The sequence below is a fragment of the Thalassophryne amazonica genome, chromosome 10, assembly GCF_902500255.1.
Source record: "Thalassophryne amazonica chromosome 10, fThaAma1.1, whole genome shotgun sequence".
NCBI lineage: Eukaryota > Metazoa > Chordata > Actinopteri > Batrachoidiformes > Batrachoididae > Thalassophryne > Thalassophryne amazonica.
In genome coordinates, this window is record NC_047112.1 from 17,088,832 (window position 1) to 17,116,542 (window position 27,711).

The window sequence follows — 27,711 nt, forward strand, 5'->3', positions numbered from 1 at the left end:
CCCCCAAGCAAGAAAGCAAGCAAGGAACAGAAAAGGAGTCTTTCTTTGAATAGCAAGAGCTGAAAGACAAAGATAAAGAAGTGTGCAAAATGGATGCAGACCTGGTGTTCTCGCTGCTGCACTTGTAAGTATATTGAGATAAAGTCTCTGTTCTCTTTGCATTTCTGTGTATTGTCACTTTCTTCATGTGGCTCCATGGGATGCATTTGCCAACCCTGTTGAATACAAAAGCACATGGACCGCGGGGGAAGACAGAAGAGAGGGGGGACAGCAGTGAGTTTTTATGACAGTTTTGTGACATATATAGTGGGGAGGTGATGGTCTAGTGGTTAAGTGTTGGGCTTGAGACCAGAGGATCCTCGGTTCAAATCCCAGCCTGACCGGAAAATCACTAAGGACCCCAGCATGTAGTGAGTGCCTTGCATGGCAGCAGCCTCACATCGGGGTGAATGTGAGGCATTGATGTGTAAAGCACTTTGAGCGTTTGATGCAGATGGAAAAGTGCTATATAAATGCAGTCCATTTACCATTTATATATCCTCCTGAGCTGTAGGGGGAGCTCTGTAGAGAAGAATGCGACCAACACCGCCCCCCCCACCCCCCAAAAAACCTAATGAAGCAGCAAAAAATCTGACCACAGTTGCATAGTGCCTCTTTAATTCCATGTTTTTTATTGAAAATGATTACTGAGAAACTTAATTCACTGTTCAGTAGATGAAAAGTTTCCATGTGTTTTCTGAGTATTGACATTTAATTGCTTAATGTGAATCAAACAGTTAGGCTAGCCTTCCATAAGCTACAATATGGTCATGGTCATAAGAGGGTAAAATAAGGGTGTGGTTGCATTTTCTCAATTGATCTAAAAACGTGAAAGCTGAAGTGAAACCTTTACAACAGTGAACCTTTACAACAGTTTATAGTTATCGTCTTGGATCTTAAATTGGATCAACTTTCTCAACAATGAAAAGCCTATATGGTCCCAAGATTCTTCTTACAGCAGACCATACAGTTGGCAGGTGGTGCCCAACTGAATCTGCTTTAGATGTCTCCTTTGGACCAACCTGACTTGTGGATGTCCACAAGTCAGGTTGGAATCAACCATATGGAATCTTCCATACTGTTTAAAAAAGGAGTCATCTTTGTGTGTGTAAAGCTTTGAAAATCTCACATGTTGAATAAAAATTGAAATAATATTTTAAGCATTATTATACATTTATATAAATGGAAACAATATAGACATTTGAATTGACTTAGTGCATGCATTTACTGGTTGATTATGGAAAACTGCATTTGGTTTTTAGCAAATGCCTTCAACAGTACTAAAGTAGTATAACAGATTTTACTGTAAGTAACTGCTTTCTCACAACACAATGTATCATACCCGTGTACTTTTAAAAGTACAAAATTATCCAAACTTGTGCCTATTTTTTTTTTTTTTAGACTGTCAGCATTATTGCTTTTTGTGGCAACTGTGATATAACTTAATGACAGTGATTAGAACATCATTTCACGCTTTCTGTACACATCTTTATCTTTTGTGTACAGTTGTGATATTTTTGTGATCATAATGAACAAATATCTAAAATGCAGAGTTGAACGTAATGGTTACACACCTGGTGAAATCTGATTGGCATGTTCTAAAGCGCAGGACGTATTTGAGTCTTCTGTCATTCTGATATCTGTACATGGCGTCTGGTTATTTTGTAGGATGCTTTTCTGGGATGAGGTCACCACAGTGTACCATGACGTGTCTTCACTATCCAGTTTTATGTCAGTGATTCAAAGTTGTGTTGGGTCACTTCTGTTTGTACAGTTTGCTGTAAAGTGCTTTTTTTTCTCCACTCTTTTTCTGATGATAGTTTAGTCTTAAAGACTTTTTATATATATTTTAGTGACATTTTTATAATGTGTTTGTGTTGCATTTAATAATAAAAAACTTTTCATTTATAGGTATAACAGTGTTTCTTTTATGTGTAAGTGGAGCATCAGGTATCCTTATTTTCAGTCCTTTGGTTTGAGCTTTTTGAAATGAGATTATTTCTGCTTCCACTTATTCCTACAGTGGGAGAAATTCACTGATACAAATGCAGTGATCGTGCACACGATAACCCATAAGGCCTCTTTCCCTCTGCATGTGTGTGACCTTGTTGTGTCGTAATCAGTTGTGCAAAATCCATGTCCTGGGATTTCCATAGTTGCATGTTGCTGATTGTTCATATCAAGCTCTGCGCTGAATAAATGTGACCTCTGACCCTGACAACAGGCCTCTAAAATCATAGAGCTTGCACACGCGTTCTGATGTGTAGCTGATGTGAATATGTGCAGTGACATAATGTTGTTTTGTTTTTATTTGGACCAAAGTAACTAAACTAAACAGAGTCCATCACTGTACAAAACACCCCATCTCATGTAATAGAATGAGATCCTAGCAGTGGCGGGCACAGCTAACCGAAAAGTTAACCTTTATAACGCTAAACTGATAAACCGCCAAAAAATTAGCGGAAATTACAGCTAACCTCTAACTTTTAGTATTGACTTGGATTACACTGTCGGCTATCGAGTTAAAGCACCGCAGGGGCTGCTGGGTAAATTCAAGGGCGATCACAAACACAAAACGAACGCACGAAAAAAATAAAAATAAAATAAAACCTCAAACACGGACATCGCAGTATGAAAAGTGACAGTTTATCTCTATATTATATATTTATAAATCGTTAACAGAGCCACAGCTCACCCGTATTGCGTTCACGAACACAAAACAAATGTACAAAAAAAAAAATAAAAATACTAACTTTTTGAGCTGCTTACATACCGATTTTGTTCACAGTGTAACTTCTTGTCTTCTTACCAGTGCTTGTGTGCTTTGACCTGTGAACTGGAAGTGTTAGCTAGCTCGCTGCGTTCATAGACAGGAACTAACATGTATGATTTTAGGGTTTACAAATTTTTGCACTGTTAAATTTACTGACTTCACCATGAAAAAAAATGTTAGCGGACTGAAAGTTAGCGGAACTAAGTTTAGCAGAATGTAATTGGTCCACTGATGGTTTTCAAAGTTAGCTGAAAAGCTAATCTGCAACCAGAAAGTTAGTGGTTAGCAGATTAGCAGAACTGCGCCCACCACTAGGTACTAGTACCCATGGGCATGAAGACATAATGGGGCATGCCCATCTGACATTTGACCTTGACCTAAATGACTGACCTCTGGCTGACTTTACCAGGGAAATTCTGGAATCCACTAATGTGAGTATACAGATAGTCCAAACTGAATGAAAATCAAATTCCTTGACCTTTACCAAAATGGATTCTTTCAACCCAATTTTGGGCTCAACGTTCACTGGCTTACGTTTGGCAGAAAATGGCAAAAGGACCTCAGAGAAGTAGACCAAAAAACAGACAGTCTGACATCACCTTGGTCCCAGTGATTGATCTTTGTCAAATTCGATCTTGTTGGCCAAATCCAGAACCCACTACCGTATGTGTTCCACATTTGGTGCAAATTGGAGTGGTAAACTTAAATTTTGACCTCTGATCTGGATTAACTTTTGGCAAATTTGACCTCATCTGGACAATTCAAGAACTGGCCTACATATTTGTGCTAAATGTGGTGTAGAAAATATACATTTTGACCTTTGGACTCTACAAAGCCTTTTTAGGCATTTCTGGGGTTGACCATCATCCACATACCAACTTTGGTTAAAATCAGCCAAACAGTGGGGTCAGAATAAGATAGCAAACAGGCAAACAAATTGTAAATTTGATTCTGAGGAAGGTTCCAGTGATTGCAGGGAAAGTGCTGCTGACAAGTGGGAAAGAGTGCAAGCTGGGATCCTTTTGGGGGCACATAAGATCAACGGACTGGTTATGCACTGTGGTATATTATCTATTTTCCTGAGTTTGTTTCCCAGCAGCTATGTCCCTCGTCAACTTAATGGGGCGGGGGGGCAGGGGTGGTCATCAGGGTCCTTAAGGGTGGTGCAGGGCTGCTTAAGCTGGTTCAACTATTCTCTTTTTTCAGTGTATTCTGGGTCCTGCTGCACTGCAATGACTTTGACTTGTCCCAAACCAAAACCTTTAAAGGTCATAAAGTAGTACAGAAACAAAGACATAAACATTTGTCAAATGATAGTTTGATCTATCTATCTATCTATCTATCTATCTATCTATCTATCTATCTATCTATCTATCTATCTATCTATCTATCTATCTATCTATCTATCTATCTATCTATCTATCTATCTATCTATCTATCTATCTATCTATCTATCTATCTATCTATCTATCTATCTATCTATCTATCTATCTATCTATCTATCTATCTATCTATCTATCTATCTATCTATCTATCTATCTATCTACGAGATCTGTTAGAAAACTATCCGACCTTTTTATTTTTTGCAAAAACCATATGGATTTGAATCACGTGTGATTGCATCAGCCAAGCTTGAACCTTCATGCGCATGCGTGAGTTTTTCACGCCTGTCGGTTGCGTCATTCGCCTGTGAGCAGGCTTTGTGTGAGCAGTGGTCCACCCCCCTCGTCAGAGTTTTATTGTGAGTACGATTTGGAGCTTTGCTGCATCAAATTTTTCCAGAAACTGTGAGAGACAGCCAGGTGGACACCATTTGGAAGATTCAGATGGCTTTCAGGGACGATTTTATGGGGATTACACAGATTAAGGAGTGTTACATCCAGTTTAATGACCGCCCACAGCGGCTGAGAGCGAGCCGCGCTCCGAGTGGCGATCGACAGGCTGAAACGACCAGATCATTTCCAAAGTGAAGGCTGTATTGATCCGGGATGTCATCTGACTACCACAGAAATGACAGAAGACGTGGACATCAGCACTTTTTTGGCACATTCCACTGTTACAGGAGTTTTTGTCATGGAAAGAGGAGCGGAGGAATGCACCACAGAGCCGCGAATGGCGCGGGACAAAAGCACCTCCGTGTTGGTCTCACAGGCCGGCTTTCAGACGGCTTTCGGTGGCTTTTCAGTCGTGTGACTATCCGAGAAATTGTGGATGAGCTGGACATGCCAGAACATGTCCTGTGAGGCTTCATCACGGCGTTGCTTTGCGCCATGCGGCTCCGTCCCGACGCGTGAATTCCTCCGCACATTTGTGTCAATGTGCCGAAAAAGTGCTGATGTCCACGTCTTCTGCAATTTCTCTGGTAGTCAGACGACGTCCCGGATCAACGTTCGGTGTTCAGTTTGGAAAAGACCGGCACATTCCACTGTTACGGGGGTTTTTGTCATGGAAAGAGGAGCGGAGGAATTCGCGCGTTGGGACGGAGCCGCATGGTGCAAAGCAACGCCGTGATGAAACCTCACAGGACATGTTCTGGCATGTCCAGCTCATCCACAATTTCTCGGCTACTCACACGACTGAAAAGCCACCGAAAGCCGTCTGAAAGCCATCAGAAAGCCGTCCTGTGAGACCAACATGGAGGTGCTTTTGTCCCGTGCCATTCGCGGCTCTGTGGCGCATTCCTCCGCTCCTCTTTCCATGACAAAAACTCCTGTAACAGTGGAATGTGCCGAAAAAGTGCTGATGTCCACGTCTCTGTGGACATCAGCTACCATTTCTGTGGTAGTCAGACGATGTCCCGGATCAACACAGCCTTCACTTTGGAAACGATCTGGTCATTTCAGTCTGTCGATCGCCACTCGGAGTGCGCCGCGCTCTCAGCCGCTGTGGGCGGTCTTTAAACCGGCTGGAACACTCCTTAATCTGTGTGATCCCCATAAAATCGTCCCTGAAAGTCATCTGAATCTTCCGAATGGTGTCCACCTGGCTGTCTCTCACAGTTTCTGGAAAAATTTGATGCAGCAAAGCTCCAAATCGTTCAGACATTTTACTCGCAATAAAAATCCGACGAGGGGGGTGGACCACTGCTCACACAAAGCCTTCTCACAGGCGAATGACGCAACCGACAGGTGTGAAAAAACTCACGCATGCGCACGAAGTTTCAAGCTTGGCTGATGCAATCACACGTGATTCAAATCCATATGGTTTTTGAAAAAAATAAAAAGGTCGGATAGTTTTCTAACAGACTTCGTATATATATATATATATATACTCAACAAAAATATAAACACAACACTTTTGGTTTTGCTCCCATTATTTTGTATGAGATGAACTCAAAGATCTAAAACGTTTTCCACATACACAATATCACCATTTCCCTCAAATATTGTTCATGTTGTGCATTTTTGATTTTTGAGACATATTGCTTTAAGTTTTCTGTCTTGACGCTTTGATGTCTTCCTTGGTCTACCAGTATGTTTGCCTTTAACAACCTTCCCATGTTGTTTGTATTTGGTCCAGAGTTTAGACACAGCTGACTGTGAACAACCAACATCTTTTGCAACATTGCGTGATGATTTACCCTCTTTTAAGAGTTTGATAATCCTCTCCTTTGTTTCAATTGACATCTCTCGTGTTGGAGCCATGATTCATGTCAGTCCACTTGGTGCAACAGCTCTCCAAGGTGTGATCACTCCTTTTTAGATGCAGACTAACGAGCAGATCTGATTTGATGCAGGTGTTAGTTTTGGGGATGAAAATTTACAGGGTGATTCCATAATTTATTCCTCAGAATTGAGTGAGTCCATATATTTTTCCCTCTGCTTGGTCTAAAAAAGTAACCATTACTGACTTCCACAATTTTTTTTCTTGATTTCTTATAGTGTTTCTTAAAGCCAGAAAGTTGCCATTTGAAATGACTTTAGTTTTGTGTCATGTCTGTGATCTGCTTTTTTTCTACAAAATTAAACAACTGAATGAACATCCTCCGAGGCCGGTGATTCCATAATTTTTGCCAGGGGTGTATATATATATGTATATGAAGGAGCAACTGGAGCAGATGTGGAAAGTAAAGTCCAAAGTGGTCCCAGTAGTAAGAGGAGCACTAAGAGGTGTAACCCCCAAATTGGAAGAGCAGATTCTAGGCCCAACATCAGAGGTCTCTGTCCAGAAGAGAGCAGTCCGAGGAATAGCTAAAATACTGCACAGAACCCTCAAACTTCCAGGCCTCTGATAGAGGACTCAAGCTTGATTTTCTACCTTAACACCATACGAGGTCTATTAGAAAAGTATCTGACCTTATTATTTTTTTCAAAAACCATATGGATTTGAATCACGTGTGATTACATCAGACATGCTTGAACCCTCGTGGGCATGCGAGAGTTTTTTCACGCCTGTCGGTTACGTCATTCGCCTGTGAGCAGTCTTTGAGTGAGGAGTGGCCCACCCTCTCGTCGATTTTTTCATTGTTTAGGAATGGCTCAGAGACTGCTGCTTTGTTTGATAAAAAATTTTTCAAAACTGTAAGGCACAACTGAGTGGACACCATTCGATAAATTCAGCTGGTTTTCGGTAAAAATTTTAACAGCTGATGAGAGATTTTGGTTTGGTAGTGTCGCTTTAAGGACAGCCCACGGCGCCTGATGGCGATCTGCGCTCCGAGGCGGCAGCATCTCGTCGTTTCAAGTTGAAAACTGCCACATTTCAGGCTCTGTTGACCCAGTAAGTCATCAGAGAACAGAGAACTTTCAGAAGAAGTCGGCATGAGGAATTTATTCAGACATTCCATTGTTAACGGACATTTTGTAATGAAAGAACGTGCGGGCAGAGTCGCATGTTGGGCCGGACCCGACCGCGGGGGGTCGCGACAGGAAAAACACCTCCGTGTTGGAAACCTTAATGGGCAAGTTGGAACATGCCCAAGCTGTTAAACAATTTCTCAGTTACTCACTTGTTGAAAGCCATCAAAAGCCGCCTGAATTTTACAAATGGTTTTCAACACGGAGGTGTTTTTCCTGTCGCGGCGCACACAGATTCACCGAGTCGTCACGGAAACGACTCGGCGAATTTGCGCGCACGTCTTTCATTAAAAAATGTCCTTAAACAGTGGAATGTCTGCATAAAGTCCTCATGCCGGCCTCTTCTGAATCTTCTCTGTTCTCTCACGACGTCCTGGGTGAATTAAGCCTTAAATTAGGATGTTTTCAGGTCGAAACAGGCCGACGACGGCGCCTGGAAGCGCTGCACGACGTCCCGCTCCATGGGATGTCCTTACAGCGACAGAAACACCCCATAATCTCTCATCAGCCATTACACTTTTCACCGAAAACCAGCTAAATTTCTCGAATAGTGTCCACTCAGATATTCCTCACAGATCCAGAAAAAAGTTTGATAAAGCAACGCGCGCCGTCTCGAGCAGCATGTGAAACAAAGGAATTCAGCCAAGAGGGCGGGACCACATCTCACTCAAGGCCTGCCCACAGGGAAATGACGTCACCGACACGCGTGAAAAAACTCACGCATGCGCACGAGGGTTCAAGCATGATTGGTGTAATCGCACGTCATTCAAATCAATATAGTTAAAAAAAAAAAAAAGTGTCGGTTTCTTATCTAATAGACCGCGTATTTCACTCCAGCCTTTAATGTAAAGTGACTTTTTCAAACAGCTTTTGTCTTTGCAGTTAATGTTGACCACCAATATTGACTTGGCCAAAGGTCACTAAACCAAATACAGAACACAATCTCTTTCTCCCTGCCCTTAAAAAAAAAAACAGCAACAACAACCACGGAACCACCACGACCACTAATAATTCCATGTTTAAACTGTTATTTTTCTTCTTTCCCTCTACAAACTGCATGGAGGATTATTCTCTTTTTTTTTGGTATGATCTTCTAATTTCTGTCCATGATGGAGAAACTTACATGGAATGTGATCAAGTCATGTTTGGACAACCAAATATTGACATGACCAACTAAAATGTTCCATTATTGCTCAAGTCCAACCTGGTCAAAGAACTGAGCAGCTTTTCTTGTTTATCTCTGGTCAAACCCTGTGTGTTGGTCAGTGACCCCCTGCTCCATTACACATCAGCCCAGAAAATATAAATCAGACAGCTGAAAGTCTGAGACACTCTACCAGCTGCTGGAGCTGTCCACCATCAATTACTGAAATAGGAACCACTTTTTCGCCATCACTATTGGTACCTGTTTTTCTTTGGAGTCATTTATAGTTGCCGGCGTTCCAGCACTGTGCATTTAAAATGCTTCAAGTTGCACCATTAAGGTTAACATTTAGGTTGAGCCTTTTATTGCTGCTGTGCTGCACAGCAGTGTGTGTGTCTGGAACCAAGAGGGAGTATTACATGACAATTGAGGAGATAGACTGGAACTACGCTCCAAGTGGGAAGAATTTGATCCACAACCGAACTCTGCAGGAAGACGAGTAAGTAAAGACAAAACAAATGAGCAAATTTCTGGAAATTTTTTCCAAATTTCTGTTTACATACAAGAACAGTGCACATTTCTGTGCAGGGATTTTATATATATATATATATATATATATATATATATATATATATATATATATATATATATATATATATATATATATATTTTTTTTTTTTTAAGATAGTGTAATAATAAAATGTTTTGGAACCTGCAAAAAAGTTAATCAAAGACAACAGTATGATCAAGAGCTGCATAAGCATCTGAACTTTACACACAAATGATATGATTAAATAATGTACAAGCAAACTGAAAAGTGGAGTTTGGTTGTCAGGGTGTCTCCAGTTGCTTAAATACAGGTGACTCAGAGGTGGGGGGGGGGGGGGGGGGGGGATTAAAATGCTCCCATTAAAGGAAGAGCATGGACATGCAGAAGGACTATCCTTGCATTACTGGTCTCCAAAGGAGCACAAGCAGCTACGTGGGGACATGAGTCATCCAAATTGATATAAAACCGTCTAATTAATTTTAGCACCGTAGAATTTTGAATATAATTTGACCCACCATTGAGTGTCTTGACATAGACTCAAAGTTGAACTGCTTTTCATAATTTTTGCACAGTCCTGGAAATACCATAAAGCTGTACCATTCCATAAAGCTGTATGCAATAAAACAACAACAATAACTCAATACTATAATAAATATCAAAAAACAGCAGCAAAAAATGTCATTTTTGTATAATTTCTCAGAACTGTGTTAATGTTTTATTTTGCATGGCATTGTGTTCCATTTCTGTCAGATATCTTATTGGATGTCTCACTGTCTGATCTCTGCAGAGAAGCTGCTGAATTCCTTCTGAGAGGTCCTCAGCGTATCGGCTCCACCTATAAGAAGGCTGTGTATAAGCAGTACAGTGATGCCACCTATACGACAGAGGTGGTGAAGCCACCTTGGCTTGGGTTTCTAGGACCTCTGCTGATGATTGAGGAGGGAGACACTTTGGTGGTCCACCTGAAAAACAAAGCATCCAGACATTACAGCCTCCATCCGCATGGACTGAACTACAGCAAGGGCAGTGAGGGTGAGGACTGATGCATGACGCGGTCTATGGACTGAACATATTGATATGTATGACTGTGTAACAGTGTGAGTATTTGTATCTGCCACCTCAGGAGCTCTGTACCCTGATGGTACTGGTCCAGAATTGAAGTTTGATGATGCAGTGGCTCCCAGTACAACAGTGACATATGAGTGGACCCTTCCAGTAACCCACAGCCCAAAACAAGGGGACAGCAATTGTCTTAGCAGATTTTATCACTCCCATCTCCACACAGCTAAAGACATAGCCACAGGGGTGATAGGACCTCTTGTCATCTGTAGGAAAGGTACTGGCTCTGACCTCAAGCATCATAAATGCTGAGACATACCTCACCCACCATTTTCAAGGAACTGCTTTCAGTCCTGACTGGCAACCACCCGGGTAGACCTGCGTTACAAAATTATCATCCATCTGCAACCAGCAGATACATGGGTATCAACTTGGCCTCGGGTCTTCAGCAATGATGCACCTGCATGCTGGATCATGACCCTAGTTTCACTGCTGGCACCACATAACCACTCATACTGGCCTGAAAGTCATTCCAGTAGTACTGAAGAAGTCTCTGGAGAGATGAAGTCCAATCCAATTATCGTCTTACGTAGTTCACTTGTTAATTTTCATCTTTCTTGTCAATGCTTTGAGGACCTTCAGCCTCTTGTGCCACAAAGCAACCTTATCAATCTAGTCAAACACATTGCTAAAGATCAACATGAGTGTAAGTCATTGTACCATGCCAAAACAAAGTACTAAATCCTCTGTGCTTTGTAGGCACTATTGATTTACATGGAGACAGTTCAGGAGACTATCTTTACACCCTGCTATTCATGGTGTCAGACGAGAACCAGAGCTGGTACATAGATGACAACATCAGGACATACATCACCAGCCCTGCCAAAGACCTGAAAGAGGATGAAGATTTTATTGAAAGCAATAAGATGCATGGTAAGGAGGCATCATCGCCATCAACACATATACATATGTATTTACAATATCCTGTGACCGTCTGTGTGTATATTGCAGGTATAAATGGTTACTTGTACGGAAACCTGGTTGGACTGAGCATGTGCCAAGGCAGCAAGATCCAGTGGTATTTGATTGGCTTAGGCGATGAGGTAACAATCATTACATTAAGTGTATGAACTTTAAAATGGAAGGCACAGTAATGGAGTTAAATAAATTACACAATGCACAGGCAGTTTAGTGATAACTCCACTGCAGTGGTCTCCAAAGGTATCAAAATAAAATCCAGAGTAAAACCTTCAAAAAGTGTTCTGAAGACCAAGACCAATCTGAAGTACTAAAATACTAGTTAATACTCTAGACACCAAACCTAGAAAGTTGATATCAACAGGCAGTTAAGCCCATTCGGTGTTTCAGCATTTCCCATAATGCCCCTGGTGGCCGCCTGCCCTTCCCAGAATGCACCGCAGTGCCAGCAGAGTTCCACTGTCTCACAGTGCATGCAAACAATGGCAAAGCGAGGATGCGGGTGGCATTACGTTCGTGAGTTCAAGGGCGATTATGATGATGATACGCTCTCCCAAGTTTGAAAGAGTTATCTAGAGGAGGTGTAGCACCTGTGATGGACTTCTGCTGTGCCCTGATGTTGTCTTATTGTCCATACTTCATGAGATATGTTTAGACTGCGAGCGCTGAGCTCCTGACATTGGAACTCTGCTGAAACCGACCTTTCGCGTGAGTCACAGACCGCCAGACAGAGCGAGATTCACAACTGCGAAACACCGAATAATTTAAATGTTGCTGTGTTTTGGTCAAAATATTCATTGATTTGTCTGCAAATGACCAAAAGTCAATTGATCTATCAATCAAGCTTTATTTATATACATAGCATTTTTCACACAAATACAACCCAACACAGTGCTTTTACAGTAAAAGTAGTGTGTTGCCGTGTGGATCCACAGGTTCTAGATTGGGTAGGGTTTATAAAATAGGTAGTTGACATTTTTCAAGGGTAGTAATAATAATTTTAATAAGAATAATTTTATTGAGTTGATGTCACGTTTTACAACTGGTAAGGTTGCGATATTTCAGTTGCTTAGAGCTTGTCTGGTTATCAGGGACTGATTCATTGTTCACTGTTGTCACCTAATATTTCTAATTTCTCCAAAAATATTAGTCCACACACACACACACACACACACACACACACACACACACACACACACACACACACACACACACACACACACACACACACACACACACACACACACACACACACACACACACACACACACACACACACACACACACACACAGAGGCCACTTCGCTTTTAATATAAATAGTGCCACAGACCCCACCCAAACATCCTCCCTTGCCAATTCCAGTGCTCCCCCCAATGCAAAATTTGTTCATTTTAGAGTCATACACACACCAACCCACAAACAGCATAATCAGCATTCATTAAAATTCATTCATTGTAAAATGAAATTCAATTAAAACCCATCCATCCATCCATCCATCCATCCATCCATCCATCCATCCATCCATCCATCCATCCATCCATCCATCCATCCATCCATCCATTTTCTTCCGCTTTATCCGGAGTCGGGTCACGGGGGCAGCAGGTCAAGCAAAGCCGCCCAGACCTCCCGATCCACACACACCTCCCCCAGCTCCTCCGGGGGAACCCCAAGGTGTTCCCAAGCCAGCCGAGAGATGTAGTCCCTCCAGCGTGTCCTGGGTCTTCCTGGGGCCTCCTCCCAGTGGGACGTGCCCGGAACACCTCTCCAGCGAGGCGTCCAGGGGGCATCCGGAAAAGATGCCCGAGCCACCTCAACTGACTCCTTTCGACATGGAGGAGCAGTGGCTCGACTCCGAGCTCCTCCCGAGTGACAATTAAAACCCGGGTCTTGAATTTACTTGCCAGGCAGCCTGTCACAGACATGGAGCGTAGTAATAAAAGCTTCCTCATTATGGGTTTTAGTTTTGACTTTAGGGACAATTTAGGGTCCAGCAGCAGAGAACCTGGGGGGGTCAAGAGAGTTCATAGGCAAAAAAAAAGCTAATTTGATGAATAGGACTAAGACCTTTAAAATATTTATAAACCCATTAAAGGGTATAAAAAACCAATTCTGATCCTGACAGGAACCCAGTGCAGAGGTGTAATGGGCGACCTCTCATTCTGGCCCTCATCAATAGACAGACGGGTGAATTTTGAAATAATTATAAATGAGCTGTTTTTCTTAGCAAGACAGGAAAGAATTACGATATTCAATTCTTCAGGTAATAAAAGCATGAATCAGTGTCGCTGTAGTTGCTTGAGAGAAAAATTATCTTAGTTTTGTAATGTTCTACAGATGATAAATAAAGACAACACCTAAATTCCTAACTTGTTGACATGAATTTAATGCCATGGTTTTCAGTTTAGCAATGAATTTCTCTCACTGAGCTTTATACCCCTGTCACACATTGAGGCCGAATGGCATCAGAATGGCGTCAGAATGGCATCAGAATGACCCATCCAGCCACAGTCGGAAAGTATTGAGGTTCAGTCTGAAGTCGGACGGACGGTAGTCTCAGAACAGTCTACACAGTTGGTCCCATTCGCTCGGCTGTCCCGAGTGTGTTGCACAGTTCAGTGCACTCTTGGCACTGTCGAGATGGGACGCACATCTGACGGCGGTCTATGTGCAATTTGTGCACCATCTGATTGCGATCTGCATATTCTGACGGCATCATAACAGCATTTGAAATGATCTCATTGCGGTTGATTGAAATCTGAGATCGAGCGTCACAGCAAAGCCTGCTGGCATGTTGTGCCACGTATGTCCACCTCAGCCAGGGAGGGCAAAGGAAATGTTGATATGTATAAGATATATTTTAACATGTACATGGCAGGCATTCATCATGTGCAGTGGTTTTGAACAGCGCAATCAAACCAAAAGCACAGTGTGCCACTGCAGGTCAATGCGTCACACGGCGCACTCTGCACGCAGATCTGAACAGGCTGTTATATCCATAATAGACTTTACAGTACAGATATATTTCCATTCCTTCCCATGGTTGACATAAATAATGTGAAATATTGTGCCCATCATATCTGTGACACCACGGGCAGGTACCCTCCACCGCTGACTCATGCACAGTAATGCGTCATTGCATGTGTCAGACATTCAGAGCTGAACGGATCACACCGCTGTAATATACATATTATTAATTTATCACCATCTAACTCTGTAGAAGGTTTGACATGGAACTGTATCGCCAGCCCATAACAACATTATTCAACATGAATCTCACCTCCGGCACGGAACTAGGAGTGTTTCACAGCGCAGGGTGGACAGGAATCAGTAACCGCAGCCTGTGGTGAAAAAGCTCTCACCCGTCTGCTGTGTGCTGCAAACAACTACAGCATAAATAAATCCCATATGATAATCTAACCGGACATCATGATGTACAGAGTTGTGCTGTGCTGAAGTGAGCAAAAAAAAAAAAGATATTAAGGTTCGCTGGAAAGGCTGAGTCTGACGAATGGTGGGAAGTTTAGCAGCAAAGGTGTCCAGTGGCTGACAGTGGCGTGCACGTGTAGCGGCTCATTCAGCCGTTATGAACACACACACACACACACACACACACACACACACACACACACACACACACACACACACACACACACACTGAGTGATCATTTCATCATTTCAGCACCTGTTCTATGCACGCACACGCACATGAGGTCAGTGAGCACTGTGAAGGGGAGGACGAGCAGAGATGTCATTGCTTGAATGAGTGAATGGCCACACCGGTTCCGGCTTGGACACATGGGGTTGGTATGTATCCAAGCCGTATGTTGGTTGTACTCCGATGTTCAGTACCAGCAGGTCCTGTGCAAAGGGAGGACACAGCGCTGCCTCCCACTCCGGTGCCGTGTTTGCCATCCAGACATTTGGACATCAGGCAGTCTTCAGCGCCTTTTAAGGCCATCTGACGACAGTCTGTGTCATCTACCTGTTGTCAACATGCACTTTGAATGCCATTGTGCAGGTGTGGACGAGGTACTCTGGAGAGGATCCGCCCACAGTCTACGTGTCTCTTTCCCTCCTGACTGTGTCCAGATTATGGTCATTTTTGCCATGTCGGACTGGTTCCTGCACATTCTTGCTAGATATTTTCTGCATCCATGACTTAATATCTAAAATACAGTTCATACATTTGTCCCTTTTGTGTTAAGATTAGCTTCAGCTAAAAGCACCACGCCTGAGCCAAACGTAACTTGAAGTTATCTGCACTTGACAGGTTGACATACATTCAGTCCATTTTCACGGTCAGATCCTGACCACTCAGAATCACCACACAGACACCATCAGTCTTCTCCCGGCTTCCAGTGCTTTAGCCGAGATGGTCGCCGACAACCCTGGACACTGGCTGCTGACGTGCACCATTAATGATCATCTGTCAGGTGAGAAATTTGTGAAAACAAAAGGGTCACTCTGTGAGGGTAATAATGGCCAACTTTAATTACTGCCATCAGTTGACAGAAGGTGGTCAAACCTCTTCAATTCTCCAGTCAGCTCTTTATGACATCATAAGGAGACAGCTTTGAGTCACACAAGGGTCACATCCAAAATTTAAATAAACTGATCCAACCACGCTGATCCAACCACCAACAATCACCAGCAAAACAAAATTTGCATGTCTATACTTGTGGCCTCATGAGAGCTGGCCTCCTCTGGTGGCTGATGGCTGTAACTACAGGGGCACTCAGAGGGCACACCCCTTTTAGGACAGAAAGTTCTCTGAAGAATTATTACTGTATAAGAAATGTTTTTCAATGCAAACATTATTTCCAGCTGGAATGCAAACTACATTTGAGATCAAGAAGTGTTTTCCCAATGTCCACAAGCCCCGTCCACATGGGGAACTGAGAGAGTTCTTCATTGCTGCTGAAGAGGAGGTGTGGGACTATGCTCCAACACTGCCTACTGATAGGTAGGTTACTGCACAAACAGACTATATGAGGACATATACTGTATACAGTCATTTTATTCGTTACAACACTTACTGTGACTGTTTTTGGACCTCGATGATAATTATAAAACGTGTTAATACAGTGAAGCTGAGACGTTTGTAACCAGAGGTTCCAACCGGATTGGAAGCCGGTACAAGAAGGCTCGCTACATTGAATACACTGACAATACCTTCTTAACAAAGATGCTACGCACGCCACAAGAGCAACACCTTGGAATTCTGGGTAATTAACAACAGTGTGGTTGTTTGTGCTCTTGTAATAGTCTATAAAGAGGATGAAGTAGGAGAACTTGCACAATCAGGGATTATCAGTATATATATATATATATATATATATATATATATATATATATATATATATATATATACACACACACACACACACACACACACACACACACACACACACACACACAGTGGGGCCAAAAAGTATTTAGTCAGTCCCTGATTGTGCAATTTCTCCTACTTAGAAAGATGAGAGAGGTCTGTAATTTTCAACATAGGTACACTTCAACTGTAAGAGACAAAATGAGAGAAAAAAAAAAAAAATCCAGGAAATCACATTGTCACATTGTAGGATTTTTAAAGAATTTATTTGTAAATTATGGTGGAAAATAAGTATTTGGTCAATAACAAAAGTTCAACTCAATACTTTGTAATATAATTTTTGTTGGCAATGACAGAGGTGAAACATTTCCTGTAAGTCTTCACCAGGTTTGCACACACTGTAGCTGGTATTTTGGCCCATTCCTCCATGCAGATCTCCTCTAGAGCAGTGATGTTTTGGGGCTGTCGCTGGGCAACATGGACTTTCAACTCCCTCAACAAATTTTTTATGGGGTTGAGGTCTGGAGACTGGCTTGGCCACTCCAGGACCTTAAAATCCTTTTTATGGAGCCACTCCTTTGTTGCCCCAGCGGTGTGTTTGGGATCACTGTCATGCTGGAAGACCCAGCCACGATGCATCTTCAATGCTCTTACTGAAGGAAGGAGGTTTTGGCTTAAAATCTCACGATACATGGCCCCGTTCATTCTTCCCTTAACATGGATCAGTCGTCCTGTCCCCTTCGTAGAAAAACAGCCCCAAAGCATGATGTTTCCACCCCCATGCTTCACAGTAGATATGGTGGTCTTGGGATGCAACTCAGCATTCTTCTTCTCCAAACATGATGAGTTGAGTTTTTATCAAAATGTTCTATTTTGGTTTCATCTGACCACATGATATTCTCACAATCCTCTTCTGGATCATCCATATGCTCTCTGGCAAACTTCAGCCTGGCCTGGATATGTACTGGCTTAAGCAGGGGGACATGCCTGGGACTGCAGGATTTGAGTCCCTCTCTGCATAGTGTGTAGCCTTTGTTACTTTGGTCCCAGCTCTCTGCAGGTCATTTATCAGGTCCATGTAGTTCTGGGATTTTTGTTCACCGTTCTTATGATCATTTTGACCCCATGGGATGACATCTTGCATGGAGCCCCAGATCGAGGGAGATTATCAATGGTCTTGTATGTCTTCAATTTTCTTACAATTGCTTTTACAGTTGATTTATTCACACCAACCTGCTTGACTATTGTAGATTCACTCTTCCCAACCTGGTGCAGGTCTACAGTGTTCTTCCTGGTGTCCTTCGACAGCTCTTTGGTCTTGGCCATGGCTGAGTTTGGAGTCTGACTGTTTGAGGCTGTGGATAGGTGTCTTTTATACAGATAATGAGTTCCAACAGGTGCCATTAATACAGGTAACAGGTAGAGGACAGAAGAGCTTCTTAAAGAAGAAGTTACAGGTCTGTGAGAGCCAGCAATCTTGCTTGTTTGTGGGTGACCAAATACTTATTTTCCACCATAATTTACAAATAAATTCTTTAAAAATCCTACAATGTGATTTCCTGGATTTTTTTTTTCTCATTTTGTTTCTCATAGTTGAAGTGTACCTATGATGAAAATTACAGACCTCTCTCATCTTTCTAAGTAGGAGAACTTGAACAGTCAGGAACTGATTAAATACTTTTCCCCAATATATATATATATATATACGAGGTCTGTTAGAAAAGTATCGTACCTTTTTATTTTTTTCAAAAACTATATGGATTTGATTCATGTGTTTTTACATCAGCCAAGCTTGAACCTTCATGCGCATGCGTGAGTTTTTCCACGCCTGTCGGTTGCGTCATTCGCCTGTGGGCAGGCTTTGAGTGAGCACTGGTCCACCCCTCTCGTCGTCGTTTCATTGCGAGGAAATGGCGGAATGATTTGGGCTTTTTTTCCATCAGAATGTTTTCAGAAACTGTTAGAGACAGGCAGCTGGAAACCATTCGAACAATTTATCTGGCTTTCGGTGAAAATTTTACGGGCTTCACAGAGAATAAGGAGTGTTACAACAGCTTTAAGGACAGCCCACAATGGCGCACGGCGCGCTGCGCTCCGAGCCGCCATCGAGAGGCAGAAACCACCACATCATTTCTAAACGGATCGCTGTGTGGAGCCAGGACCGTCGTGTGCAATTTCTCTGGTTGGGACATGTCTATCTCGGCTTTCAGTGCTTACCAGTCGAGTGAGTATAAGAGAAATTGTGGAGAGCTGGGCTTGTCCTCTGGCACTCCGAAACGGAGGTGTTCCTTTGTCTCGCTTCATCAGCGAATCGGTCGTGACGCGTGAAGCCTCTGCGCGGCTTTCCATGACAAAATCTCTTGTTAAAAGTGAAATCTGCCGGAAAATGGCTGATGTCCAGCTCTTGTGATAACCAGAGAAATTGCACACGACGGTCCCGGCTCCACACAGCGATCCGTTTAGAAATGATGTGGTGGTTTCTGCCTCTTGATGGCGACTCGGAGTGCGGCACGCCGTGCGCCATTGTGGGCCGTTCTTAAAGCTGTAGTAACACTCCTTATTCTCTGTGAAGCCCTTAAAATTTTCACCGAAAGCCAGATAAATTGTTCGAATGGTTTCCAGCTGCCTGTCTCTAACAGTTTCTGAAAAAATTCTGATGGAAAAAAAGCCCAAATCATTCCGCCATTTCCTCGCAATGAAACAACGATGAGAGGGGTGGACCAGTGCTCACTCAAAGCCTGCCCACAGGCGAATGACGCAACCGACAGACGTGGAAAAACTCACGCATGCGCACGAAGGTTCAAGCTTGGCTGACGTAAAAACATATGAATCAAATCCATATAGTTTTTGAAAAAATAAAAAGGTACGATACTTTTCTAACAGACCTTGTGTATATATATATATATATATATATATATATATATATATATATATATAATTAGTATACAGTACATATTTCAGTTTGTGCATATTGCAACTCATACCCTCACTCTTCATGTCTGTTTAAAGAGAATACCTTCCCAATCTGCCATACTGTTGTCCCTTTTAACAATTTTTTCCCCCAATTTCATTGTACCTCCCGTACAATGACAATAAAGGCTATTCTATTCTATTCTATTCTATTCTATTCTATTCTATTCTATTCTATTCTATTCCAAACCATTACAGCACCAGCTCACTACAAAGTGTGACAGGAGTTACACTGCATTATCAAATTTGTTATTTTGAAGAAAATCAGTCAACAGTTTTTCACAGATACTCAGAGTTTATGTCCTGTATACATACATGTAATATGATGTAGAGCAGGTGTGGGACAGGAGTTGGACTACCAAGCTATAGACCAAGGTTTTGATTCCAGGTGTGTGTGCAGTATACCTGTCCATGTCTTTGTGCAAAACACTTCATCCACATCATCCCAGTTCTCGCAGCTATAAATGGGTACCAACCTGTGTTGGACTGGAGTCCCATCCACTTTATGCTATAGACATGCTATAGATAAGCACTGGCCCGATGGGCCTCAGCGTCTGGATAGGAGAACCTAACATACAAATCTGATCGATTAATGGTTATTCCTTTGTGACCGTGCACACTCTTGCAACATCAAGACAACTTGTCATTGCCGATTGAGAAATATGCGGTGCAAAAATGTGTCTTTGCCCAAAATGTCAAACAAACCCATTGTCTTTGTACTTCTAACTGTATATATCTATTTCTTCAGGTCCTGTGCTGCGTGCCGAAGAGGGCGACACGATCAGAGTTGTGTTTAAGAACAAGGCCAGTCGGCCTTATTCTATACAGCCACATGGTGTTCAGTACAGTATTGAACAGGATGGGACACCCTACTACAATGAAATGGAAGGTTAATACACAAACGCACTCTTTTATATTGTACTAAATCAAATGGAAGTTTACTTACACTCTGACACCTACTCTTTCAGAGTCATACACTGCACAGAAACTACGAGAGCTAAAGAAGCAGCCCAGTGAGAAGCAATAACCCTCAAAAACCCAACATCATATCATTGTTCAAAGTTAACATGAATGACTCACATGTCCAGGAGTCTTTGATTTAGAGTTTCTGGCTTGCTGAGTGAAACTCAAAAACATCTCTGTCATGATTCTTCTCTTCATTTTCTTGGTGTAGAGGTGGTGACCATTCCCCCAGCTGCTCAAGTCGCAAGCGGGGCGATGCACACCTATGAATGGGTGGTACCTATAGATGCGGGACCGGTCAGTGGAGAGGCTGACTGTCTGACTTATATGTACTACTCCGGAGTGGACGCCGTCAAAGACACCAACTCTGGACTCGTCGGACCCCTCCTCATCTGTCGACCCAACACACTGAAGAAAGGAATACAAGTGAGGACAAATATTTAAAATCCAATATGTGATGAAGAATTGCATTAGAGTGACCAGATAGAGCTGCACTGAATGGGATATTTTCAGTTCTCAGTGGACCATCCTCTTGCAACACACCATTTCAAGGTCATAGGTAAAAGTTTAAGGTCAAATTAAGAGGCTGTTGTCTACTGCCCACAGTGATATGTTCAAAACGGAAAGAGCACTTTCAATCTGATTTGGTGGATAAACTCAGTGGACGATCCTCTTGCGATACAGACCCTGTCAAGCCCATAGATCAGAGGTCATTGCCTAAAATACATTACTGACCATATCTGAGGAACTGTTTTAAAACACAGTTTTCTGCATGGATTCTGCTCTCTTGAGTCTAGCAAATGTATCAGACACCTGATGTCAGTGATTTAATGTGATGGCACCAAGCAAAGTTGAATAATTGGCTGATGGTGGGAAGACACTGCAATCAATGTTATTGTTCTGTAATTGCGCTGAAACACCAGGACGTGAAATGTTGCTTCAGTGCACTGAAGTGGCCAATGTATATTTAAAAACATATGAAAAGAGACGGCTTAATGATGATCAGCAAATTGTGACTGTAATATCAGTGGCTGACAATTTAAGAATTGATGAACTCTGTAGCTCAGGGTGTAATATACTGTTTATAACTTATTCACACCTTCATTCTCTACACCCACTGCAATTAAGGGTCATGGGGGAGCTGAACCTATGCCAGCGGTCACTGGATGAGAGGTGGGGAACAGTCTGGATGGGATGCCAGTCTGTCTCTGCGCACTGTTTTTTTTAACGAGGTCCAGTAAATATTGTGCAGAAATCAGTATGTCTCCATCTTGTCTTTTGGGGGAGATGATGGTCTCGTGATCCTTAGTTCAAACCCCCACCACATTGAAAAATTACTAAGTGCCCTCGGGCAAGGTCCTTAATCCCCCTGGCCAGTCTCACATTTTTTTGTGCTTCCATCACAAAGATTTTTTAAATTTTACAATTACTAACCATATTCCCTTCCCTAACCCAAACCAGAACCCCCACAACACCCTGCATTTTGTGATACAGTCACAAAATGAATTTGTGATACTGTAACGAAAATGTGGCACATGTGCCACACAAAATGTGCCATGAAGGAACAGATTAATTCATTTTTCGTGATGCCACCATGAGCCGGCGTGACACTGGGTTCTAATCCCCCACATACTCCCGGTGTGCAGATGAGTCCCTTACATGGCAACACCCTGAATGTTGCTGTGTGAATGGGTGAATGTACCGTAGTGTTCAGAATAATAGTAGTGCTATGTGACTAAAAAGATTAATCCAGGTTTTGAGTACAACCCCTGGCAAAAAGTATGGAATCACCGGCCTCGGAGGATGTCCATTCAGTTGTTTAATTTTGTAGAAAAAAAGCAGATCACAGACATGACACAAAACTAAAGTCATTTCAAATGGCAACTTTCTGGCTTTAAGAAACACTATAAGAAATGAGGAAAAATAATTGTGGCATTCAGTAACGGTTACTTTTTTTAGACCAAACAGAGGGAAAAATATATGGAATCACTCAATTCTGAGGAATAAATTATAGAATCACCCTGTAAATTTTCATCCCCAAAACTAACACCTGCATCAAATCAGATCTGCTCGTTAGTCTGCATCTAAAAAGGAGTGATCACACCTTGGAGAGCTGTTGCACCAAGTGGACTGACATGAATCATGGCTCCAACACGAGAGATGTCAATTGAAACAAAGGAGAGGATTATCAAACTCTTAAAAGAGGGTAAATCATCACGCAATGTTGCAAAAGATGTTGGTTGTTCACAGTCAGCTGTGTCTAAACTCTGGACCAAATACAAACAACATGGGAAGGTTGTTAAAGGCAAACATACTGGTAGACCAAGGAAGACATCAAAGCATCAAGACAGAAAACTTAAAGCAATATGTCTCAAAAATCGAAAATGCACAACAAAACAAATGAGGAACGAATGGGAGGAAATTGGAGTCAACGTCTGTGACCGAACTGTAAGAAACCGCCTAAAAGAAATGGGATTTACATACAGAAAAGCTAAACGAAAGCCATCATTAACACCTAAACAGAAAAAAACAAGGTTACAATGGGCTAAGGAAAAGCAATTGTGGACTGTGGATGACTGGATGAAAGTCATATTCAGTGATGAATCTCGAATCTGCATTGGGCAAGGTGATGATGATGGAACATTTGTTTGGTGCCGTTCCAATGAGATTTATAAAGATGACTGCCTGAAGAGAACATGTATATTTCCACAGTCATTGATGATATGGGGCTGCATGTCAGGTAAAGGCACTGGGGAGATGGCTGTCATTACATCATCAATAAATGCACAAGTTTACATTGATATTTTGGACACTTTTCTGATCCCATCAATTGAAAGGATGTTTGGGGATGATGAAATAATTTTTCAAGATGATAATGCATCTTGCCATAGAGCAAAAACTGTGAAAACATTCCTTGCAAAAAGACACATAGGGTCAATGTCATGGCCTGCAAATAGTCTGGATCTTAATCCAATTGAAAATCTTTGGTGGAAGTTGAAGAAAATGGTCCATGACAAGGCTTCAACCTGCAAAGCTGATCTGGCAACAGCAATCAGAGAAACTTGGAGCCAGATTGATGAAGAGTACTGTTTGTCACTCATTAAGTCCATGCCTCAGAGACTGCAAGCTGTTATAAAAGCCAGAGGTGGTGCAACAAAATACTAGTGATGTGTTGGAGCGTTCTTTTGTTTTTCATGATTCCATAATTTTTTCCAAAGAATTGAGTGAGTCCATATTTTTTCCCTCTGCTTGGTCTAAAAACGTTACTGTTACTGACTGCCACAATTTTTTTTTCCTGATTTCTTATAGTGTTTCTTAAAGCCAGAAAGTTGCCATTTGAAATGACTTTAGTTTTGTGTCATGTCTGTGATCTGCTTTTTTTCTACAAAATTAAACAACTGAATGAACATCCTCTGAGGCCGGTGATTCCATAATTTTTGCCAGGGGTTGTATATTTATTATTGTTACATGGGAAACAAGGTACCAGTAGATTCAGTAGATTCTCACAAATTCAACAAGACCAAGCATTCATGATGTGCACACTCTTAAAGCTATGAAATTGGGCTATTAGTAAAAAAAAAAGTAGAAAAGGGGGTGTTCACAATAATAGTAGTGTGGCATTCAGTCAGTGAGTTCGTCAATTTTGTGGAACAAACAGGTGTGAATCAGGTGTCCCCTATGTAAGGATGAAGCCAGCACCTGTTGAACATGCTTTTCTCTTTGAAAGCCTGAGGAAAATGGGACGTTCAAGACATTGTTCAGAAGAACAGCGTAGTTTGATTAAAAAGTTGATTGGAGAGGGGAACACTTATACGCAGGTGCAAAACATTATAGGCGGTTCATCTACAATGATCTCCAATGCTTTAAAATGGACAAAAAAAAAAAAAAAAAAAACAGAGACGCGTGGAAGAAAACGGAAAACAACCATCAAAATGGATAGAAGAATAACCAGAATGACAAAGGCTCACCCATTGATCAGCTCCAGGATGATCAAAGACAGTCTGGAGTTACCTGTAAGTGCTGTGACAGTTAGAAGATGCCTGTGTGAAGCTAATTTATTTGCAAGAATCCCCCACAAAGTCCCTCTGTTAAATAAAAGACATGTGCAGAAGAGGTTACAATTTGCCAAAGAACACATCAACTGGCCTAAAGAGAAATGGAGGAATATTTTGTGGACTGATGAGAGTAAAATTGTTCTTTTTGGGTCCAAGGGCCGCAGACAGTTTGTGAGACAACCCCCAAACTCTGAATTCAAGCCACAGTTCACAGTGAAGACAGTGAAGCATGGTGGTGCAAGCATCATGATATGGGCATGTTTCTCCTACTATGGTGTTGGACCTATATATCGCATACCAGGTATCATGGATCAGTTTGGATATGTCAAAATACTTGAAGAGGTCATGTTGCCTTATGCTGAAGAGGACATGCCCTTGAAATGGGTGTTTCAACAAAACAATGACCCCAAGCACACTAGTAAACGAGCAAAATCTTGGTTCCAAACCAACAAAATTAATGCCTCGCAGATGTGAAGAAATCATGAAAAACTGTGGTCATACAACTAAATACGAGTTTAGTGAGTCACAGGATTGCTAAAAAAGCAGTTTGAACATAACAGTTTTGAGTTTGTAGCGTCAACAGCAGATGCTACTATTATTGTGAACACCCCCATTTCTGCTTTTTTTTTACTAATAGCCCAATTTCATAGCCTTAAGAGTGTGCATATCATGAATGCTTGGTCTTGTTGGATTTGTGAGAATCTACTGTTACCTTGTTTCCCATGTAACAATAAGAAATATACTCAAAACCTGGATTAATCTTTTTAATCACATAGTACTATTATTCTGAACACTACTGTAAGGCATCAGTGTAAAGCACTTTGAACTTCTGATTCAGATGGAGAAGTGCTATATAAATGCAGTCTATTTACAAGAGAACCCGTACTGTGAAGACATTCTTTTTTGCAGTAATCACTTAACTAGTGCATTCTAATGAACTCAGCTTTGAGTCTTTTGACCCGGACTACTGTAGCAGGCAAACTGCAGAGTCTATTCATACAGATGCAGTCAGTCTTATTTTCAGGTGATACACAGACGTGCAACAGCAGTTGATGAGATACAGGATGAGAAGGTTGCGAGTGACTTTTTCTATCTGTTGTTTCCTCATATAGAAGAACTATGCTAAAGAGTACCACCTTCTGGCTGCAGTGTTTGACGAGAACCTGAGTTGGTATTTGGACGACAACATAAAGACCTTCACCACGGCTCCAACCACCGTTAATAAGGAAGATGATGGTTTCATGGAGAGCAATCAGATGCACGGTGTGCAGGACAACACACAAAATGTTTACAGCATTTACTGTTATTGTCTGTAAACTTGAATTCTGCTTTTTATGATTCAACTGCTGTCTGAATGTCTATACTGTAAAAAGCTTTAGTGGTGCTTTAGATTTCTGTGTTCACAACCATCTCCTACATTCTGAACATCTCATGTTTAACTGAGTATTGATTCCACATCTGCTCTTCATTGGGATAACTTTTTTTTCTGCAAGTGACTCGATTGTGTTTTACTCTGTCAGCCATCAACGGCTTCGTGTACAGGAACTTGCCAGGCCTCACCATGTGTAAGGGAGATAAAGTAACCTGGCACCTGTCAGGTTTGGGTACAGAGTTGAATATCCACAGCCTCCATTTCCAGGGCAACCGATTCATCTACCGCCAAAACAGAAGAGATGCCATCACGCTAACCTCTCACATCTCACACACAGTCACTATGGAGCCGGACAGCATGGGTAGGTATCTGTGTCTCTGGTGTCTACTTAAAAACTCCCAACTTCCAACAACTTCATGTATAACGATGATTGCAAAGCTCACTTTTATTACAATAAATCAACACCGAATGGAGATTCTGATTCTGCAACACCTGCATCAATTAATTCTTTGTGACTCAGTGATGCATTAAGAAATGGATCTGTGTCGCTTAGACATTTGATGAGTTACAATTTTCAGTGTCACCCAAGGTCAAAGGTCATGTGACTTATACAAAGGTGAGGTCTGAATTCATATTTGTGTTTAATAGTAACCGAAGTTTACTGACTTTCACTTTGTGGATGGTGCTGTGACCTTTGCAGACTCAATGGATTCTTTAGTTGTGGCAATTGGGAAGATGAGAGAGTATCTTGGTTTGATCAAACCTAAGCTCAAGGCTTTCAATGACTTCCTGGACTTGGCCATCTGAAGTCTACGTCAATGCAGTGAAAGCGTTAAACTTGTAGAGACATTCGCTTAACGCAACAGATGACATTCATGGCTGTGGATCCTCAGTCTCTGAGACTATGAAACACGTCGGAAGACTTTATAAAGTTACCAAGTCACTAGAGGCATTTGGCAATGGTGATATCATTGCAGGAGACTAGAGATACAAGTCTTTCTGGTGCTTCCCATCTTATTGTTTGGTTGAGACCTGGATGCTAACCAGTGACTGAAGGCAAAGACTGGTTGTCTTTGGTGCTAGGTCTCTTCGGAGGATCCTTGGATATCGCTGAAGTGACTGTGTTAAACAAGTGGTCACTAAGGGAGACTCAATTCAGACTTATTGTGAGAGAGCATCAATGATGACATTTTGACTATGCGGAGTATAGATCAATCAATCAATCAATCAATCAATCAACATTTATTTATAAAGCGCTTTACAGCACCGACTAGTGTCCAAAGTGTTTAACATTAAAAACACAAATTTACAAAAATAAACCACATATAAAATAAAATTTTAAAACAACACATAAAAAAGAACATAAAAATAACAGAACATGTCACCTCCCCACTAAGTGTTAAAAGCCAGTTTAAATAAATAAGTCTTTAACTTAGATTTAAAAAGTGCTAGGTCAGGAATAGTATGTAACTCAAGAGGCAGCTCATTCCACAGTCTCGGGCCAGCTACCGCGAAAGCATGATCACCCCAGCAGGGTTCTAAGGACAGAACCCTGCGGCACTCCACAGTACAGAGGAGCAGTTGATGAGGAAAGGTCCCCAATCATGACAGAAAAGCTCCTTTCAGCCAAATATGATCTAAACCACTTAAGTGCAGTACCATGAATGCCAATAAAATGTTCCA

General features: G+C 41.8%; 1 protein-coding gene across 1 annotated transcript in view; it reads left to right on the forward strand.

The window, feature by feature from the left end:
- The first annotated feature begins 9,031 nt into the window (after window positions 1-9,031).
- The window catches only part of cp (ceruloplasmin), a 66,597-nt gene continuing 47,917 nt past the window's right edge, over window positions 9,032-27,711 (forward strand). The window contains exons 1-13 of the mRNA XM_034179489.1: window positions 9,032-9,251; window positions 10,090-10,334; window positions 10,426-10,638; window positions 11,121-11,294; window positions 11,373-11,464; window positions 15,610-15,772; window positions 16,164-16,302; window positions 16,425-16,564; window positions 20,387-20,527; window positions 20,607-20,651; window positions 20,813-21,027; window positions 25,769-25,919; window positions 26,177-26,389. Coding sequence (XP_034035380.1) covers window positions 9,070-9,251; window positions 10,090-10,334; window positions 10,426-10,638; window positions 11,121-11,294; window positions 11,373-11,464; window positions 15,610-15,772; window positions 16,164-16,302; window positions 16,425-16,564; window positions 20,387-20,527; window positions 20,607-20,651; window positions 20,813-21,027; window positions 25,769-25,919; window positions 26,177-26,389 — 2,113 coding nt within the window. The 5' untranslated portion in view covers window positions 9,032-9,069. The remainder of the gene's footprint in view (window positions 9,252-10,089; window positions 10,335-10,425; window positions 10,639-11,120; window positions 11,295-11,372; window positions 11,465-15,609; window positions 15,773-16,163; window positions 16,303-16,424; window positions 16,565-20,386; window positions 20,528-20,606; window positions 20,652-20,812; window positions 21,028-25,768; window positions 25,920-26,176; window positions 26,390-27,711) is intronic.